Source organism: Sarcophilus harrisii, chromosome 4, assembly GCF_902635505.1.
Source record: "Sarcophilus harrisii chromosome 4, mSarHar1.11, whole genome shotgun sequence".
Taxonomy (NCBI): domain Eukaryota; kingdom Metazoa; phylum Chordata; class Mammalia; order Dasyuromorphia; family Dasyuridae; genus Sarcophilus; species Sarcophilus harrisii.
Window position 1 is genome coordinate 340,400,011 of NC_045429.1, and position 19,253 is coordinate 340,419,263.

Below are 19,253 nucleotides of genomic sequence, written 5' to 3' on the forward strand. Positions count from 1 at the left end.
GTCAAGAAGGCGGCCGTGATAGTCACCCCGCCTTTTCCCCGGTCCGGGCGGAACAGGAAGTGTGGTCTCCACCGGAAGTAGTCTTTCTCAGGCGAGGCTCAGAAAATGGTGACCTTCCTTGGCAGGCATCGCTAGGGGGGCGGGGAGTAAAGGAAACCGTTCGGTGCTGTTTGGAATGGGCTCCCCGAATCTCTAGACCTTAGCGGAAGCGTTCCGCTCTTGGCTCGCAGGGGACCACGGTGGAGCTGGGGCTACTTCCGGGTAGGTGGGATCAGGGCGTGGGCACTGACTGCGGGTCCAGGTGAGGCCTCGGGCGCTCCAGGGGTGCGGATGTCGAGGCTTCCGGCAGTCCTTGTCGGCAAGAATCCCCGGGCACAATTTGAGCCTTCTCCGCTCTGTGCCCTCCAGAGAACCGCACCGCCCGGCTTTTGAAACCGGGTGGGGGCTGGGATTCGGGGATGCTCCAAAACTTGGCTCGGCTCCATCTCCGGCTCTCCTTTCTTTCTTGGCTGGTCAGGATGCCAATCGTACACTGGGTTCCTTTTTTTTTATTTTTTTATTTAATAGCCTTTTATTTACAGGATATATGCATGGGTAACTTTACAGCATTAACAATTGCCAAACCTCTTGTTCCAATTTTTCACCTCTTACCCCCCACCCCCTCCCCCAGATGGCAGGATGACCAGTAGATGTTAAGTACATTAAAATATAAATTAGATACACGATAAGTATACATGACCAAACCGTTATTTTGCTGTACAAAAAGAATCAGACTCTGAAATATTGTACAATTAGCTTGTGAAGGAAATCAGAAATGCAGGTGGGCAAAAATATAGGGATTGGGAATTCAATGTAATGGTTTTTAGTCATCTCCACTGGGTTCCTTTTTAAAAAAAATTATTATTATTATTTTATCAGCAACGCTGGGAAGTAGGTGCCGTTATGTTCTGCGTTTTCACATGATTAAACTGAGGTACCCGATGTTAAGTTACTTTGCTCAGGATCACGCTAGTACGGGTCTGAGGCTGCGTTGGAACTCGGGCTTTTCAGGCTCCAGTTCCATCGTTTTCACCCTTGCCACAAATGACCCTTGAGTCATTTAACTATCTTAAATATGATCTTAAAAACAACACAGAACAAAAACGTATATTGAATTTTACTAAGAAAATACATCACTGCCTCATTTGTCTGTGGTCCATTCTGAATTTATGTCTCTGTGTTTTTAATGTCTGATCTCCCCCTCCCCCCCTTTTTTATTACTATTAGTAACCTCTTAATTTTTTCCTCCTGCTGCACTCTATGAAAGTAAAATATAGTGTACTCAAGCGAAAAGTTACCATAAATTGACTTAACGAAAATGTTCTGCATCTGTACTCCATTTCTTCTCTGCCCAAAGGTTAGATGTATTATTCTAAGTCTTTTGGAATAATGATTAGTCATTGCATGGTTTTTAAATCATTCACATTTGCTTTCCTTTGCAATGTTGTCCTTGGACAAATTGTTCTTTTGGCTCTGTTCTCTTCATATTGCATCATTTTATACAATTCTTCCAGCTTTCCCTGAATCAGTTCTTTTTATCATTTCTTATGGTATAATAATATTCCATTACCTTGTACCATAGTTTTTTCAGCCATTGTCCATTTTATGGGCACCCAGTTATATACAACAACCAAAAAATGCTGCTATAAATGTCTTGTGCACATGGTCCTTTCCCTTTCCCTCTTTCTTTGAGGTCCAGTATGTGTTGGAGTACATAGAAGATTCTTGTTTTCCAACCTAAAACTAGGCAATGATAACCTTCTCTTTTCTCTTTTTTTTTTTTAATTAAATTTTATTTTCCTCAGTTACACAAAAAACTTTTTGGGGGTTATACGTGTACATTAATTTTTTATACATTTTCATGTGAATCATTTTTGGAAAGAAAAATCATAACAAAAGCTTCCCTTTTCTTCTAAGGAAAAGAAGGATAGGTTGGGAAGGAGATCTGGATCCCAAACCTAATGCTTTGTAATTTGGGGCAAGTCACTTTGAGTCTTTGGGCCTTGATTTCCACATCTGTAAAATGAGTGGTTTGAACTCTGACATCTCTGATCTCCAAATGTTGTGGATCTTCATAGAGCTGTGGTACAAAATCTGTACCACAGGCTTCTCTTACATCAGTAGATTTGGTATATTTATAATTTCATCTGTTATATCTCCCCCTCCCTCTCTCCCTGTTCTCCCATCATGCGGATAGCAAATCTTAAGGGCTGAAAAATTCATCAACTCTTGGCTGGCCTTCTTGATGAAGAACCATTTTACAGTTGGCTTAAACTGGTGCCAAAAGGAAGAGATAATATCTGTATTCAAAGCTATTCCAACTTGGTCGATCATGTCACAGTTTACTCTCTCCAGGCATAGCATCCAGGGTCACCTGTGCACCATGAGGCATCATTACAAGATTTGATTTGAATTGAACATCACAAACTCATCTGTTCTTATGTACTACTATGTATTATCTTCTGGTTCAGTGTGTACTACTGTTGTCATCTACAGATGAGTATAATTTAAGATGGGAAGTGAAGAGGGAAAAGGTTAAGTAGATTTGTATAAGAAATCAGGGCAGGGATGATCTATTGCCATTCTTATCAACATTTATTACAGGTGCCATATAAGCAATAAGTGCTTGATAAACAAATACTGAATTAAATTGGAAAGAGTAGGACCCAAGGAATTGGGAGAAATGTTATACTGATTTTTTAAAAAAAATGATATTAAAGCCAACAACAGATTTAGGAAACTGGGTTTGTAATAAAAAAGCTTTGAGTTGGTATGATAGATTTAAATCGGCTTTACTGTGTAATCTACTTGGGAAGGATGATGATAAAAACAGGACATTTATAGCCACATTTCCCCTACCACCTCACCTCTAGGATCATGGCTAACAGCGAGCGTACTTTTATTGCCATCAAGCCAGATGGGGTCCAGAGGGGCCTGGTTGGAAAGATTGTTAAGCGCTTCGAGCAGAAAGGATTCCGTCTTGTTGGCTTAAAATTCATGCAAGTAAGTTAGTAGACTATTTTCTTGCTTGAGCAAATATACTCCCTCATTTGGCATAATGGGGTGGAACAATTTCCTCTGGGACAGGTGGGGATGATGGAGGGAATATGTATGAGTATGAGAGTGGAGTGAAGGGAAGTGATGGGATTATTTTTTACTTTCTGGCTCTTTGAGAAGAAGGAGCTTCATTTTCCTTGAGGTAGTGTTAGAAAGTAGCCTGGTGTTATATGTGGGCCTACTTATGTCTGGGTACCTTTGTTCCAGTTTATATCTGAATCTTTTCACCTTTGAAAGAAGCTCCCATTCTGTTTGGTAGTTTCTTAACAAGGTTCTCATCCTTTTAATCCTACATGTTTGAGTTTGTAATTTTGAGCTTTCCAGAATAGATCATTTTAGAAAATCATTTTATTTTCTGAGGCAGGTTGCATTCCAGCAAGAAGATCTTTTAGTCAATCTATACCCAGTATATGCAGAGTCCTAAATTATAGCATGGTGGGGGATACAAAAATGACATGGGTTCTGCTGTTGAAGACAATCTGCTCTAAAGGAGAAAAGACACCCACTCTTGAAAGTGAGGTTTTTCAGCTCCAGTATCTCTTCTATTTACTCTGGTGCAGATAAATTGAAAAGTCATCGTACCTCAAAAACATGCAGTTATGACCCATTCATCCCCAAAACATGGAAGGAGAAACAAGGAGCTTGTAGAATCTACAATGCAGGTTGGCAGTTTGAATAATTAGGAGTTGGCCATAAAAATCAACCTGAGATTTGCTCCAAAAAATTATAAAATCTATTTGGCTTTGTTTCTGAACTGTTCTTCTCTGCTGTTGACAGATGATCAGGGAATACAAATTAATCTTAATCTTTAAATTAAATCAAATTAAAATTAATCTTATTACTGAAGTTAATGGTCTTTGTTCTCTTTCATTCCTAAAACTCTCTGAGCTTTTCTATGATGAACTCTAATCCAGCAGTTTTAATTAGGAAAGAGAAAGAAGAAAAAGCATTATACTACAATTTAATTCAGTAAACATTTATTAAAGGCATTATGCTATGTGCTAAATTACAAAACCAAAATGAAGTGAATAACCAATCTTTTCCACTAACACCTATATTTTGAACTTGATCTCATCTCTGATTGAATCAGGCATCTAAAATATATACCATGATTTTGAGAGTGGGAATAGATTAAAATGCTTTAGATCACTTAGGGCCTTGGTTCTCATACTCAGTTCTTTGGTTCAGGCTTCTGAAGATCTTCTCAGAGAGCACTACATTGATCTGAAGGATCGCCCTTTCTATGGAGGCTTGGTGAAGTACATGCATTCTGGGCCTGTGGTAGCCATGGTGCGTATTTGTAGGGACGTGTTTGGGTAAGCCGGGGATGTTGGGAACAGACTGGGATGAATGATGGCAAATGTTCACTCTTGGGACTACTTGGTGAAGTGGTCCAAGTGCTAGACTTGGAGTCAGGGAGACTTGGCTTTGGATCCCTCCCTGACATGTCTCAGTGTCAGATTCCCCAGAGGATGGTGGTGATGTTAGTGGTAAAGGAGTAAGAGAATTGGCTTTACAGTCAGAACTTTTGGGTTGGAATCTTAATTCTTCATATCTGTGTAATCATGGCCAGATGACTTTACTCCTCTGTATAAGGTCCTTACTAGCCCTAAATCTATAGATTTGGCTCTAACATCACAGGAATGTAATGTATAGAAAATGCATTGCAACATTGAAAGCACCACATAAATGTCAATTATTGTTGCTCTTATCATTCTTATATACAGGGAACTCTGGGGTCTTGGAGGATTCTCAGAGTTGGAGATGTTTGTCCTCTAAGCCATTTCAGATAATGCAGATTTGTCTGGAATTGAAGGCCTGTGATTTGAAGCTGTTAGGGCTCCTAATCTTCCCCTTCCCTTCCCTCCCCAGCATCCTGGTTGGACTTTACTTATTCTTCTCTAAACATATCTGACTCTTGGGTTGTGGAGGTTTCACTAAGGGTCCTCTTGCCAGTAGTGGAGAGTGTTTTTGGAATTAGTAACCACTGGGTCTTCCCACTGATTCTCCTTTGACTTCTTTTTCTTTTTGTTCTGTGGAGGTCTGGGAGGGGCTGAATGTGGTGAAGACAGGTCGTATGATGCTAGGAGAGACCAACCCGGCAGATTCCAAACCAGGGACTATCCGTGGGGACTTCTGTATTCAAGTTGGCAGGTATGTCTTGGTGCTTGTTGAGCTCCTTATCAGAGATTGGTGCTCCCTCAGCATTATTGCAAGGGATAGAAATCTGCAAGTGTTGCAGTAATACTAGGAGGCTTGTATTTTTTAGCAAATCTTTCTCCCACTCTGGCTTGGCTCTAGGATTCTCTATCTTAGGTCAGTCAACCAACATGATTAGGCACTTGTTGTGCATTTAACTCTGTTTTAGGTCCTGAGGGTATATATCTGGCAGTTCTGCAGAAGATAAAGATGACTAATTGTCAGCATCGGCAAAAGCTTCCCAAACTATTTCTGCCAGCTCTGTATCATTGTGATAGTGATGTTTGAGCCAATCTTGTGGACAGTTGTGATTTAAAAGACAAAAGTTGATGGCCTGATTTTTTTTATTTTTTTTTTTTTTTTTTACTTTGGATCAGCTTAAATTGCTGGATAAATTTTAACTCATCAAAGGAGAGAAGTAGGAATCTGACAGTTTTCATGTCTTTGGAAGTGGGAGCCACTTGGAGGGAAGGTATATTTTATGAATACTTTAAAAAAAGGCATTTCCTAATAACTCCCCTAATATCCTGCCTTTTAACAAAGAAGTACAATTATACAAAATTAATCAATACATGGGCCACATCTGAAAAATATGCATTTTATGCCACATCTGAGAGACTGGAGGCCTACTTCACAGTCCAACTATTTTCTTGGTTGTCTTGTTGGTAATAAGAATGAAGGAGCTACGTTATTATTATTATTATTATTATTATTATTATTATTATTACTAATACAACCGATTTTTTTTTTTCTTTCATGCCCTTTCCTTCCCAGGAATATTATTCATGGCAGTGATTCAGTGGAGAGTGCTGAGAAGGAGATTGGCTTGTGGTTTCATCCTGATGAATTGGTTAATTACAAGAGCTGTACTCAGCAGTGGATCTATGAATGATGTGGGGGAGGCCTGTTGAGTTTTCTCCGCTCCCACAGGCAGGGGACCAGGCTGTGGCTCTGCTTATTTCCAAGGGCTTCCATATGGACTGTGGAGACTTCTGTGTTTGTCATTAACTTTAGCTGCACAGTGTTTGCATCCTTCTGGTTGTATTAAAAAGTTATTGGAGCTATTGTGTGTGTCATTGTGTAATACTGAGAAGGGTTTTCCAGCTTTCTTTTCTTTTAGTATATTATTGAACTGGTTGAATTAATGGAATAGTGTAAAAAATTGACAATTCATTGATGTTTAGCTGTGATGAAATGGGGATATATAATTCCTGAGAGAGATAATGGGAGGAAGGGAAGAGGAGGAAAGGGAGATCCAACCTCTATTCTTTCATATGGCTGTTATGAAGATGATGTAATTATTGAACATTGAGAAGATATATTATAGAAGTGATATTATTGAACATTGAGAAGATATATCTAAGAGTTCTCCAAGAGATAGTTTTCTCTGTCACAGCCAGTAGAACTCCCTTTTCTAAGCAGCTATATATATATATATATAGTACAATATTGCTCAGTATAAGGTCATCCATTTTGAACTGGAGAGAGTTTAGAGGTCCCATTTAGCCTAGGGCCTATTTTACAAATGAGGAAATGCTCGAGGAGGGACTTGGCTTGCCCAAGGACACACAGGAAAGAAGAAACAAAGCTGATATTTAAACTCAAGTCCCATAATCCACAAGTTCATCACTCATTGTACCATGATGCTTCTTGGAACAGGGGATAGTGAGGCTTAATTATACCAGTTTAACCCCTCACTGGACTAGTGGAGATAGGGAGTGACCCCCTTCCCCACCATATTCTGTCTACAGTAACATATTTCCTGGTCCTTAAACATAACATATGTGCTCATATTCTACTATTGGCTCTAATTGGTTATACTCTAATGATAATAAGCTTTTGCCATTTGCTAGTTGGCATTCATGCTGGCTGGTGGGTACAATACTGAAAATTGTGCTAATTATAATTTTGTGTGTTAATGACAATTAGAATCCCTTTGGTTCCCTCTTTGTTCACCTGCTGAACTGATGAGTCTCTTATTTATTTTTTTGTGTCATGTTTCCTTGTGTCTTGGAGCCCACTGGGACTTTCTGATGATCATCCTATTTCTTGTGCTTTATTACATTTAGCTTTCTCTCCTTTTTGATACTTCCAACTGCTGTTCCTTTCTTCCTTGCAACATGGGTGTGTTGGCTGGGAAAGAAGCTCAGGTAAATAGCTTGGGAGGCAATTGATAACCCCTCTACCATATTGTGCTAATGGCACATTTCAACAAGGGAAAGTGCTTTTTGCATAGTAAGGTGCCATACAATTATATCATGATGTTTAATTTATCAAGAGAGTGTTGGGCAATAGAATGTTGCATCCTCAAGGGCCTAGACTGTTGTTTTGTCACATCTCTTTTTATTTTATTTTAGTTATTTTTATTTTAAAAAATAGCTTTTTATTTTTCAAAATACATGCAAAGATAGTTTTCAGCATTCACCTTGCAAAACCTTGTGTTCCAAGTTTTTCTCCCTCCTACCTTCCCCAATCATCCTCTCCTAGACAGCAAATAATCCAATATAGATTAAACATATGCAATTCTTCAAAACATATTGCCACATTTATTATGCTGTATGAGAAAAATCAGATCAAAGGGGAAAAAATGAGAAAGAAAAAAATAAGCAAGTAAACAACAATGAACAACTAAGGTGAAAATATTATGCTGTGATCCACATTCAGTCCTGATAATTCTTTCTCTGGATACAGATGGATGGTTGTTTCTATCACAAGTCTATTGGAATTGGCCTGAATCACTCTCAAAAATATTGAAGGTACTTTATAACTGGAAAAGCATCAAAGTACTTATAGGAGGTCTCCCTCAATTATCCCTTTTTCAAAAAGTTGATTTTCAAAACTGTATAGTCATCTCAGAATAAACTGGAGATTCAGGCAGCCCCTATGGGTAGTTTTTCTTTCCACAGCTTGCTTGAAGCAATTTTTTCTGGTTGGTATTTTCTCTGCTAATTTAGGTGTGATTCTGGGAGTGGATGATGGTAATGAAAATAAACATTGATATTTTATAGCACTTTATAGTATACAAAGTACTCCATACACATTTCACACAATAGTCCTTTGATATATGAAGGGTGGATTGAGAGGTGAGAGGGTGGTGAGGAGAGAAGAATAGACACATCTTTCAGGAAAAACCAACTCAGGGGTCAGTAGATTTGAGTCTGAAGGAGGGTATGGGACAAGGATTAAGGGACAGGAGAAAGATTTTGTTCTATGGGGACTAAGAGAATAATTTAATTTTGAGATGAGATCACTGAATTGTGGGAAGGAGCAGCTGAGGGCTAATGCTGGGTTAACAGCTTATTTTTCTTTAAAAGGAAAAATCTTATTTTTAATGATGACTTGTTGCATTACATTCATCTTCAAAGATAGCCTTTTTCCTTCCCTCAGTAGCAAGCCATCTCTTGTAACAACAATTTAAAAAGTGAGAAAAAAACAAAGTAGAACTGTGTTTTACAGTATATAAAAGTGTTCTCCGCTCATAATCCCCTAACTCTGCACTGAATCTCAATTCTTTTCTAGAGTCAAGCTTAGTCTTTATAATTATATAATGTTTGGAGTTTTTTTGGATTCTGTTTTCATTATAGTAATTGTGTATATGTATTATATGATATATACATATATTATAACAATGTAAAGATTGAAAATACAGTTTCTACAAGGTAAATATAATATTACAATCTATATACACGATAACCTCAATGTAAATAGAAACATCCCCACTATGTAATGGTGTAAATAGCATCCATCCATCCATCCATACATGTGTATGTATATGTTTGTGTATGTATATATAATTTATTTTGCTAACTTCATTCAGCATTATTTATTTTTCTGGACTTCTCTAGATTCTTATAAATTTTTTTAACTGCATGCTAATCATTCATCAAATTCCTGTGCCCCAGTTTGTTTAATCATTTCCCTACAGAAGCAGACTCCCATTCCATTTATACACAGAATAATCTGTATTTTGAATAACTGACTACTCAAACATTAAGTACTTTAATATGCCAGGCACTATGTTAAGCACTGGGGATACAAAGAAAGGTCAAAGATAGTCCCGCCCTTGGGGTGTTCAGGTTTTACTTCTATGGGTAACTTTGCCTGTCAATAGATATGTCAAAGTTGAAGAGAGAATCATGAAGAAGCTTACTCCATAAGTGTTAGTGATGTAGCTTCTGAAGTTGACTCAGGTCTAGAAAAATTACAGGTGAAACTCCCTTCTTGGCCCCTAGGGAAGCCACTTGGTCTCCTTTGGAGCCCCATGGTCTCTGGGCTTCCAAGCAGGGGTCTCTATCTGGAGCTGGGCTCAAACTTCCAGGAACCAGAAACTGATAAAAAATGTTCCTAGAATGGGAAAAGGGTAGATCTGTGTGATTAGAGCTAGAAGGCATTTTCTTTCTTTCTTTCTTTTTTTTTTCTTTTATTTTATTTAACTTTTTATTGACAGAATCCATGCCAGGGTAATTTTTTTTTACATTATCCCTTGCACTCACTTCTGTTCCGATTTTTCCCCTCCCACCCTCCACCCCCTCTCCTAGATGGCAAGCAGTCCTATATATGTTGAATATGTCCTAGTATATCCTAGATACAATGTATGTGTGCAGATCCAAACAGTTTTCTTGTTGCACAGGGAGAATTGGATTCAGAAGGTAAAAATAACCCGGGAAGAAAAACAAAAATGCAAACAGTTTACATTCATTTCCCAGTGTTTTTTTTGGGTGTAGCTGCTTCTGTCCATCATTGATCAATTGAAACTGAGTTAGATCTTCTCTTTGTCAAAGAAATCCACTTCCATCAGAATACATCTTCATACAGTATCGTTGTTGAGGTATATAATGATCTCCTGGTTCTGCTCATTTCACTTAGCATCAGTTCATGTAAGTCTCGCCAATCCTCTCTGTATTCATCCTGCTGGTCATTTCTTACAGAACAATAATATTCCATAACATTCATATACCACAATTTACCCAACCATTCGCCAATTGATGGACATCCACTCAGTTTCCAGCTGCTAGAAGGCATTTTAAGAGTTAACTCAGCACTCATTTTACAGAAGAGGAAAGTGACATGATAGTCCCACTTTCTCACCATAGTCAGGATGGAGTGGTTCTGGTATGGTAAAAAGTGATCTGGGTTCTATCCTTGCCTCTGATCCAGCTCTGTATTTTTTGGGAAGCCATTTCTCTGCTGGACTTACTCCCCGTTTGTGAAATGAAGGAATTTAGAAACTAGATCTCTTTAATTCTTTCCCACTCTATCTACCAGGTCAATATTCAACCAATCGATAGGCATTTAATTCCTACTGTGGACCAGGATTTTTGTCAAAGGTGGAAGGACTTCGTTGGTGGAGGGAACTCTTAGGCAAGAAAACTGGTGATCTCATCAGCTCCCAGGGATTTAATGATCATTTCCATGATCATATTCTCAGTCCCACAGGCTCCCAACTAGGGAGTCATTCTCAGACTTCTTTATTTTAGTCCCCATATTCAAGGTGTTGCCAAGGCCTTTGGATTTCATCTCTGCAACATCTAACATGTCCCCTCCTCCCCTCTGCCACTGCCATCACTGGTTCAGGCCTTCCTCACTTCCCTCCGGGCCCGCCTCTAGTCCATCTAATGTGATTTTCTGATGTATATCCGACTGGTCTCCTCCCTCCTTCCATAAGCTCCAGTGACTCCCTCTTGCCTCCACAATGAAACCTTGCCTTTCCCGTTAGAAGGCCTACTTTTATGGTTGCTCAGTGGCTGACTCTCCCTGACCCCTCGGACTACAGGAGGCTAATACCGTCCGTGGGATTTTCTTGGGAAAGACACAGGAGTGGTTCGCCATTTCCTTCTCCAGTGGATTAAAACAATTAGAAGTAACGGAACTTGCCCAAAGTCAGACAACTAGTAAAAACGTCTGAGGCTGAATTTGCGCTACCCACTGAACCACCTTAGAGCTCCATACTTTACTCCCCCCTACATACTCCGACGCTGTGACCCTTTCCTCTTCCAAGAGCTCTTCCCTTCCCTCCCCTTCCCCCTTCCCTTTTCTCTCCCCTTTCCTCCTCCCCTGGGCTCCCCCGTCTCTTCTCCCTCGAATAGCCAGCCTCCTTCCAGGCCCCGCCCCCTCCTCAGGCCCCGCCAGGGGGCGGGCTCTGGACTCCGGGCTCTGGGTACCGGCTGCGGCTTGGGTCTCTTCGCTGCCGGCTCCTGCGAGAACTGCAGACTTTCCGGCTTCCAGCCGCCGCCTCCGCCTTAGCCACAGCCGCCTGGTTCTGCTCTTGGCCGAACTTCCCTGGTGAGAACGGCTGGGCCCCGCTCCCCGCCTGGTGCCGCCCGAGCAGGCGTTTCTTCCTGCCCTCGTCTCCCAGGCTGGGGCTGGGGCTGGGGCTGGGGCTGGGGCTGGGGCTGGGGCTGGGGCTGGGCCCGGGCCCGGCCCCGGCCCCGGCCCCGGCCCGGCCGGCGCCGGCTGGCCCCGAGGAGGAGGGGAGGAATCCCGGCCGAGCGGAAGCCGCTCCTCCTCCCGCGGAGAGCCACGTGGAGCCCGGCCGGGTGCCGGGGGAGGGGGGGAGGAGCGCTGGGGGTGGGGGTGGGGGCAGGGTAGATGCAGACCCCCCACCCAAGGCCTCTGTACCCCGCCCTTGACTAGCCCTTCCCACGTGGCTTCCTAACCCGTCCGTCTGCTCTTACCCACGCAGGACCATGGCCAACACCGAGCGCACCTTCATTGCCATCAAGCCCGACGGCGTCCAGCGGGGCCTGGTCGGGGACATCATCAAACGCTTTGAGCAGAAGGGATTCCGCCTCGTGGGCATGAAGTTCTTGAGGGTAAGGGGACTTCCCCTTCCCCTAAACCTCAGGGCCGTGGGGACCGTGAACTTGGTTTTGTAGAACTATTTGGATCCCTGGCTGTCAATAGAGGCGGTTTTCTTTGTAATGTGTGTGCATTTAGAAACCTTCCAAGAAAGGGTCCTTTCGGTTTCCCTGGGCAGCCCGGGGCGTCTCCATAGTCTGAGCAACCAAGAAGCCTGCTCCAGCAAAGATTTTCGGGCGCCCCCCAGCCCTCCGGCTTGGGTCCTTCCCAGGAGCGCCTCCGCCCAGCACCCAGCCTGCCAGCTTGGAGCTGTTGGGGCGCAGAGCTTCTGCGCTGCTCCCAGTGTTTCCAGCTGTTTATCTGCGGACTTTTGCAATCAGAGCTGGAGAGCCTTCTTACTCTCATTTTATGAATTAATGTACTGAAGTGAAACATCACTCCCCTGCTCCCCCAATCTGATCTGCCATGTTTTTTTTGCTCTCCTTAATGTCTTTCCCGGCCCCTACCGGGGGGGAAGGGAGGGCAGCCGGTGGAATGACCAGTGCCCTTGCCTAAGGTGATTTGTACCTCCGCTCCTGACCCAGAAGGATCTTTATTCCAGTTTGCCTCTGCCTCTCCCTTCCTTCATCCATAGGGGTGGTAGCTGGGAAAGAGAATTAAGCCTTGGGCACCCACATGCTCCTCCTCCGTGGCCCAAATGTGTGGAGGGTTCAGGCCTTTGCTATTTTAATTCTTTGTTGTATACACTCAAAAATGGTAGTATCTAGATCCACCTGCCCACATGGCCCTCATTAATTCATAGTGCACCATGCTACCAAAAAATACACTAAAGGAGGTTGAGTTAGACTTCCAAAGGCTCCAGCTGTTCGAAACCTGATTAAACACTAATTTTAAGAGAGGTCCTCAGAGGGAATGTGATACAACCTATATATACTTAAACAGCCGTCCCTTCTCCAATATCCAGAAAAATAGTAATCTAGTGAGGGGAACCCAGTCCTTCCTCGAGGCCAACCATCTCACTTTCTTACAATCTCAATTGCCGAGTTTTTCTTTGTATTGAGATGAAATCTGCTTCTCTGTAATTGACTTCTGACTTCTTTTAGTTTTTAACGTTGGGGGTTCCCAAGAGTAAATTTAATTCTGCTCTTCCAAATAATACAAGGCACACCTAGATTCCTTGAATAGATTTTTTTTTATCCTTAAGTATATTATTTTGTTAAATATTTCCTGATTACATGTAAGTTTTTTTTTTTTAACATTGCTTTTTAAAAAAATTTTGAGTTGCAAATTCTCCTTTGCTGTCCCTCCTTAGCCTTGGGAAGGAAGGCAAGCATAGTATCATTTATAATATGTAATCATGCGAAAAAATTTCCATATTAGCCATGTTACTTTGAATGGATTTTTGTACCTTAGGACTTTAGGACCTCTTAGTCCTAGTTGATGTCTTATGGGCTGATTCAGCATGAAGAGGGACTCAAATCTCCTCCAGCCAGCTTCAGAGTATTAATATAGAGGATTTGTTTGTATGCAAAGGCTGAATTTGCCTGAGTTTTCAGAAAACTCATTGGCAGAAGTGGTATTCAGCTTTCCATTTCCCTTCCTCTTGCCAAATTTGAATAGGGAGACTATAAGATTTTCTTCTAATAACTCTTATGTGTCCTTAGGCTTCAGAGGAACATCTGAAACAGCACTATGCTGACCTGAAGGACAGGCCATTTTTCCCTGGACTTGTGAAGTACATGAATTCTGGGCCTGTTGTAGCCATGGTAAGTATGTGTGAGCCAAGTGTAACTGTTAACTAGGAGCCTTTGCTTTACACTATTAATCCTTATTTGATTCAATTCAATAAAGACTTACTAAACACTAATGGTGTAAAGACACTGGGAATTTAGGGGTACTAGGGAATACTACTGTTTTTTATTTTATTAAATTTTAATACATTTTTAATAGTAATTTATTATCCTTTCTACTTCCCTTCCCAATTGAACAATTAAAAACTCTTTAACATAAAGCAGGTCTATTTGCATTTTAATAGCTATAGCTAGCATTTATATAATTCTTTAATATTGGTAGACACTTTGCAAATAACTCATTTTGATTCTCAAAACCACCCTGAGCGTTAGGTGCTATTATTTCATCCAGTTTACAAAAGGGGAAACTGAGGCAGTTTAAGTGCCCAGGGTTACATAGCTAGTGTCTAAGGATGGATTAGAACTCGGATATTTCTGATACCAGGAACAGTCTTTTACCCACTGTGCTACCTAGTTTTGTACTTTTATACTACCCAGAGGATGGGTAGAATGCTTCATCTTCTGTCCTCTGGAATCCTGTTAGGGATTGATATTTGAACCTTATTTTATGGGGCAAATACAAAGATATATAAGACCTATATAAAATGTAAGACCTGTTTCCTGATGGAATGGAGCTTACATTATGTTAGTAATGTTCTCTCATTTTAGGAATGCAGCTAGGAATCTTAGGGAAAATTGGAAAGACAAAAATTATCTAATGTACCCAAGTAAAATAGATTAAAATATGTATGATTTGAATGGCCTTTGGATTCTGGCTGCTTTAACTTTATACAATTTTTTTCCTTGATAATTTTGAATTCTAATTAAAACATATGTGTGAGGTATTCATGTGAGAAGGAAGAGAGAATGGGGGCATAGCATGGTATACTGCTTTTTCATCGATTACATCCCACTAGTGAGGATCATGGAGGAAGTGAAAGCAGTAAGCAAAGGACATCTTGAGTAAAGGTTGTCACATTGATTTGCAGACTAAATAGAGTAAGCTAATCTGATTTCTATTTTCCAAAGATCTTACAGAAGGAAGAGTCAGGAGACTTGGGTTCATTTCCCATGATTCTGGATCTCAGTTTCTTCATTAAAATGTGATTTTGAATTTGGTGATCTCTAATAATTTCATTTTACCTCTGTCCTTTTACATCCCTCATGCCACCAACCCTTTAAAACTGCTCAAGTCTCATCTTTACTTTTTAGCATTCCATCCTAGGGCTAATTTATTTTTATCAATGTCTATTACTGTATTTCCTCACCTCAATTTTTTTTTTTTTTTGGCTAAGGCAATTGGGGTTAAGTGATTTGCCCAGGGTCATACAGCCAGGAAGTGTTAAATGTCTAAGGCCACATTTGAACTGAGGTCCTCCTGACTTCAGGGTTGGTGCTTTATCCACTGCACTACCTAGCTGCCCCAGTTACTGTATTTCTTAAATCATTTTATATCTCTCCTATCTTCTAAACGTGGGGTTTTCCTTGAGATAAGTTGGAAATTATTTTTCCCTTATAAGATTGGGAACTTGCCCCTTTCTATAAGAAACGGGTTCTCTAACCCCTCAGAACATAAACCTAATGTGAATTTTTGCTTTGCCATTCTTTATTTGCCATGGAGGTCTGGGAGGGCTTGAATGTGGTGAAGACAGGCAGAGTGATGCTGGGGGAGACCAACCCAGCCGATTCCAAGCCAGGCACTATTCGTGGGGATTTCTGCATTCAGGTTGGCAGGTGAGTTGGGGGGAATAAAAAAAATTCCATTACCTTGATTACATTTATATTTGTATGTGGGGGTGTTTGAATGTCCCTGTATATGAAGTCTGATGGATGAAAATCTAAGTTTATAAAAAGCTGACAAAGTCGGCGATGACCATTATCCTCAGAGGTGGAGTGTAATGATTAATAGAGCTGACTTTGAAGCTCAAAAAACATGGTACCTGTAACACGAGATTTGGTTTTGTGACCTGGACCAGATATAGCAGTGCCTTGGGCAACTATGCCCAGGAAGACTAAAACATTGCAGAGAAGGTGCTATTCTGAACTGATAAGAGGGAGTTCTCTATGATATTGTTATTGTAAATCCCATCATCACTACAAGAAAAAAATTGGAGTTTAAAAAAAATCAACTTTCCTTTAGGTTTTTCTTTCCTGTTCTGTTTACCTAATCATCAATGATAAAGGAGTTGGTCATGGTGAGACTTCGTGTCCTTTTAGCTAAGATCTGTGTCTAGGCAGGCTTTTTACATTATAGATCTAAGATTGGAAGTCCTGGGCTAGTGTCTTTTTATTTGCTAAAATTTGAGTAGTTGTTTATTGGCATCTGGAGAGTATTGAGGGGGGATTTAAATAGCAGTAAGGGTGCTTGTAAGGTTTCTATTGGCAACCTAAGTAATCTTCATTAGAATAGTTACATTGGTGTTGGTCACTTGCTTTTTTCTAAGCAATATGCCTTTCTGAAATACCAGGTTTTACTTAAGGGGTTCTGGGAAGAGTTGGTGTTTTTAAACAGTTAATTGTAACATAGTAACTTCTAATTATTATTCCTTTAGGAACATCATTCATGGCAGCGATTCTGTAAAAAGTGCTGAGAAGGAGATCAGCCTGTGGTTTAAGCCTGAAGAGCTAGTTGACTATAAATCTTGTGCTCATGACTGGGTCTATGAATAAGGATTTAAAAAGTGGATCTGGACTGGACCCACTCCTTTTAGTAGTAGCTGTGGTATACTTGTGTGTTTGTCACTGACTGTATGTGTGTGCATGTGTGTCTGTCCTTGAATACAACATTTCACCAGGGGATTGAAAGGAATTGAAACCATCATTTTCTAAAATACTTTAATCCTGTTCAATAAAGCCTTGGAAATAAGAGAAAGTCTTGTGTGGTTATTTCTGGGTTTTAAAGTGAATTGAAACCCTGGCACAGTGCATTCATAACGGTGTTAGTACAAAATAGTTGATTAAATCTATGATATAATCTAGAAGAATGTTGTATCTGGAGGTTGTACATTTCTAGATTTTATTTATTTTGGAGGCAGTAGTTTTAGATCCCTTGTAAAATGGAGATAAGGGAATTTCTCTTGAGGATGACCAGTGCAAATCCTTCCACCTTGGTGCTCTGTAACTTGTTATATGAGGTACATCTGCTGAAGATGAGGATGCTAACAATGTTTTTGTCTGAAAAAAGGGGGACATGATAGCACTTTTCTCATCGGGTTGTAAGGATTCAGGAAACTCAATTCATATAGTCTTATCTGAGTGCTGCTAAAGTTGGTTCTATTAACTAAATAGTTGTAAATTACCAAGTGGAACTAGAGGAAGTGTTTGTGGTTTGGTATTTCTACAAATATCTAACATTGTACCTGAAAACTAAACAGGGTAATAAGATGAATGAGAATGAAAACTCTTGAGACAGTACAAGAAAATTAACCTGGGAAACAATTCACATGGGGTATAGCTCAAAACCAATTAAGTCATATTGGAAGCAAAATAGTGACTAATTAAATTCAAGTAACAAATTATGTGCAAAGCACTGAGAGATGAAAATGTAACAAGATAGATACTAATTCATCATCTACAAAACTTAAAACACTGTCAAGTTTTGAGGAAAAAAGTCCCAGGCTCTACCCTCAAGGAATTTATATTCTGTATGTGGAAGTACTAACATTTGGGGAACTCTTAATAAGCCCTTAAAAAGGTGGCAAAAGAAGTCAGCCTTGATTCTGCAAGGTTGGAGACTAGGAATTACAACGATGGATATGAGAGATGCATGTTATTTGGGGAACAAAGGAATTCATGGAAGAGATGGAGGATAAATGGGAATATGATTTTTGAGTTGGGTGAAGCTAGATTGGAATTTGGGAATATCTAGTTGGTCTGGAATGAAGTGTTACAAGACACATGAAAAACTTCCATGTACTGCATTAATGGGGCACTGGGTGCAGAAGACATATTAGGTTTTGTCAGGTATTTGTTAGTTTTTGTTAATTAAAAAAAAATCTCCCTCCTGACTCACCCACTGGAGAAATTAAAAACCAACCCTTTTAACAAACATGCAGAATCAAGGCAAATTCCCCCCCACTGACTACTTTAAAAAATGTCTCATTCTTCATGCTTGAGTCCTTTACCTCTATGTCAGCAATGTGGTGGAATTATCAGTTGTTTGGAATCATGGTTGGTTTCTGCATTCATCCAAATTCTTTCAAAATTGTCTTTATGAAACTTAATTACATAAATTGTTTTCCTGGTTCTGATCGCTTCAGTTTGCATGGCTATTATAACTTTCTCTAAGTTATCTCTGCTATCATTTTGTGACATTTCATCATATTCATATACCAAAATTGGATTATTTCTTACTTCCTGGTAACCCCTTAAAACCTGGAGTGGAATATCTGGGCTTAGGGGTAGTATGGTAACTTTATGGATACAGTTATGCATTGCTTTTGCTAAAACTTTAAAAAATTGATCAAAGTTCAAATTCTCTGCCCCCATTGCAAAAGAAAACCCAAATCTGTGACGTATGTGCAATTTAGCAAAACAACTTCCTGTCCAAAAAAAGTTAATTTATATTTTTCTTCTTATTAATAATTTGGAACACTTTTTCATATAGTTGTTGATGCCTAGTAATATTCTTTGGATATTTATCAATTGAGGAATGACTTGTATTCTTATAAATTTGAATCAGTTCCTTACATATTTTGGAAAGAACTTTTACTTTCAAATTGACCATGTCCAAATAAAAGGGTGGAAAGTAGTCAGCATATTTCATCATTAGTCTTCTGAAACCATGGTTGGAAATTATGTTGATTAGTTTCTAACTCAGTTTTGTCTTTAAAAGGTTGTGACTGTATAAATAGTGGTTCTGATCACCTTCCTACTTCATCAGTTCACACAAGTCTTTTCAGATGGTTTCTCTGAAATCATCCCCTTTATCATTTCTTACAGCACAGTAATATTTCATCATACTCATACCACAATTTATTTAGCCATTACCCAATTTATAGAGAATCCCTCAGCTGTCACCACATTCTTTGTTACTTCAAAAACAAACAAAAAAAAAACTACACAATTTTTGTTTTAGAGTTTGTTTTTCTTAGGAATAATCCCTCTATTAATCTGTTCTCCCTAATTTCCCTCATTTCTCTTTTCCTATTGAGTTAACTTTTTCTGTACTTAATTGTGTATGTGTGTTTGTGTGTGTGTGTTATTTTCCCTTCCTTTGACCAGTTCAGATGTGAGCTTCAAGTGTCAGTTGTTCCCCAGCATCCACTTGTTTGTATATAAATGGCAACTTGCAAACTTTGATTATGTGACTTAATTTTGCCTCCCCCATTCCCAGCTGTGCTTCCCCTCTTTTAAGATTGTTAGGCAAAA

At 40.0% G+C, this 19,253-nt stretch overlaps 2 protein-coding genes across 5 annotated transcripts; both read left to right on the forward strand.

The window, feature by feature from the left end:
* Positions 1-92: 92 nt before the first annotated feature.
* LOC105750365 (nucleoside diphosphate kinase A 1) lies at positions 93-6,360 on the forward strand. Of its 3 annotated transcripts, none has more exons than XM_031966416.1 (5): positions 93-261; positions 2,913-3,042; positions 4,285-4,386; positions 5,138-5,250; positions 6,070-6,360. In XM_031966416.1, the coding sequence occupies exons 2-5, from the start codon at positions 2,917-2,919 to the stop codon at positions 6,185-6,187; spliced, it is 459 nt and encodes a 152-aa protein (XP_031822276.1). In that variant the 5' UTR covers positions 93-261; positions 2,913-2,916; the 3' UTR covers positions 6,188-6,360. The 3 variants fall into 3 exon arrangements, with proteins under 3 accessions (XP_031822276.1, XP_031822278.1, XP_031822279.1); XM_031966418.1 differs by having other exon boundaries at positions 218-301; XM_031966419.1 differs by lacking the exons at positions 93-261; positions 2,913-3,042 and adding an exon at positions 3,663-3,758.
* Positions 173-16,755, forward strand: NME2 (NME/NM23 nucleoside diphosphate kinase 2). Of its 2 annotated transcripts, none has more exons than XM_031966415.1 (5): positions 173-261; positions 11,978-12,107; positions 13,758-13,859; positions 15,505-15,617; positions 16,436-16,755. In XM_031966415.1, exons 2-5 carry the CDS (start codon positions 11,982-11,984, stop codon positions 16,551-16,553), a joined length of 459 nt encoding a protein of 152 aa, XP_031822275.1. In that variant the 5' UTR covers positions 173-261; positions 11,978-11,981; the 3' UTR covers positions 16,554-16,755. The 2 variants fall into 2 exon arrangements, with proteins under 2 accessions (XP_031822275.1, XP_031822274.1); XM_031966414.1 differs by lacking the exon at positions 173-261 and adding an exon at positions 11,424-11,577.
* Positions 16,756-19,253: the final 2,498 nt, after the last annotated feature.

Bases quoted from the DNA above. Each gene is read 5' to 3' on its own strand.
- LOC105750365 (XM_031966416.1), top strand. From the start codon at position 2,917: ATGGCTAACAGCGAGCGTACTTTTATTGCCATCAAGCCAGATGGGGTC. The intron at 4,387-5,137 runs GTGCGTATTTGT...TGTTCTGTGGAG, and splicing joins CTGGGCCTGTGGTAGCCATG to GTCTGGGAGGGGCTGAATGT. The intron at 5,251-6,069 runs GTATGTCTTGGT...TTTCCTTCCCAG, and splicing joins TTCTGTATTCAAGTTGGCAG to GAATATTATTCATGGCAGTG.
- NME2 (XM_031966415.1), top strand. From the start codon at position 11,982: ATGGCCAACACCGAGCGCACCTTCATTGCCATCAAGCCCGACGGCGTC. The intron at 12,108-13,757 runs GTAAGGGGACTT...ATGTGTCCTTAG, and splicing joins TGGGCATGAAGTTCTTGAGG to GCTTCAGAGGAACATCTGAA. The intron at 15,618-16,435 runs GTGAGTTGGGGG...TTATTCCTTTAG, and splicing joins TTCTGCATTCAGGTTGGCAG to GAACATCATTCATGGCAGCG.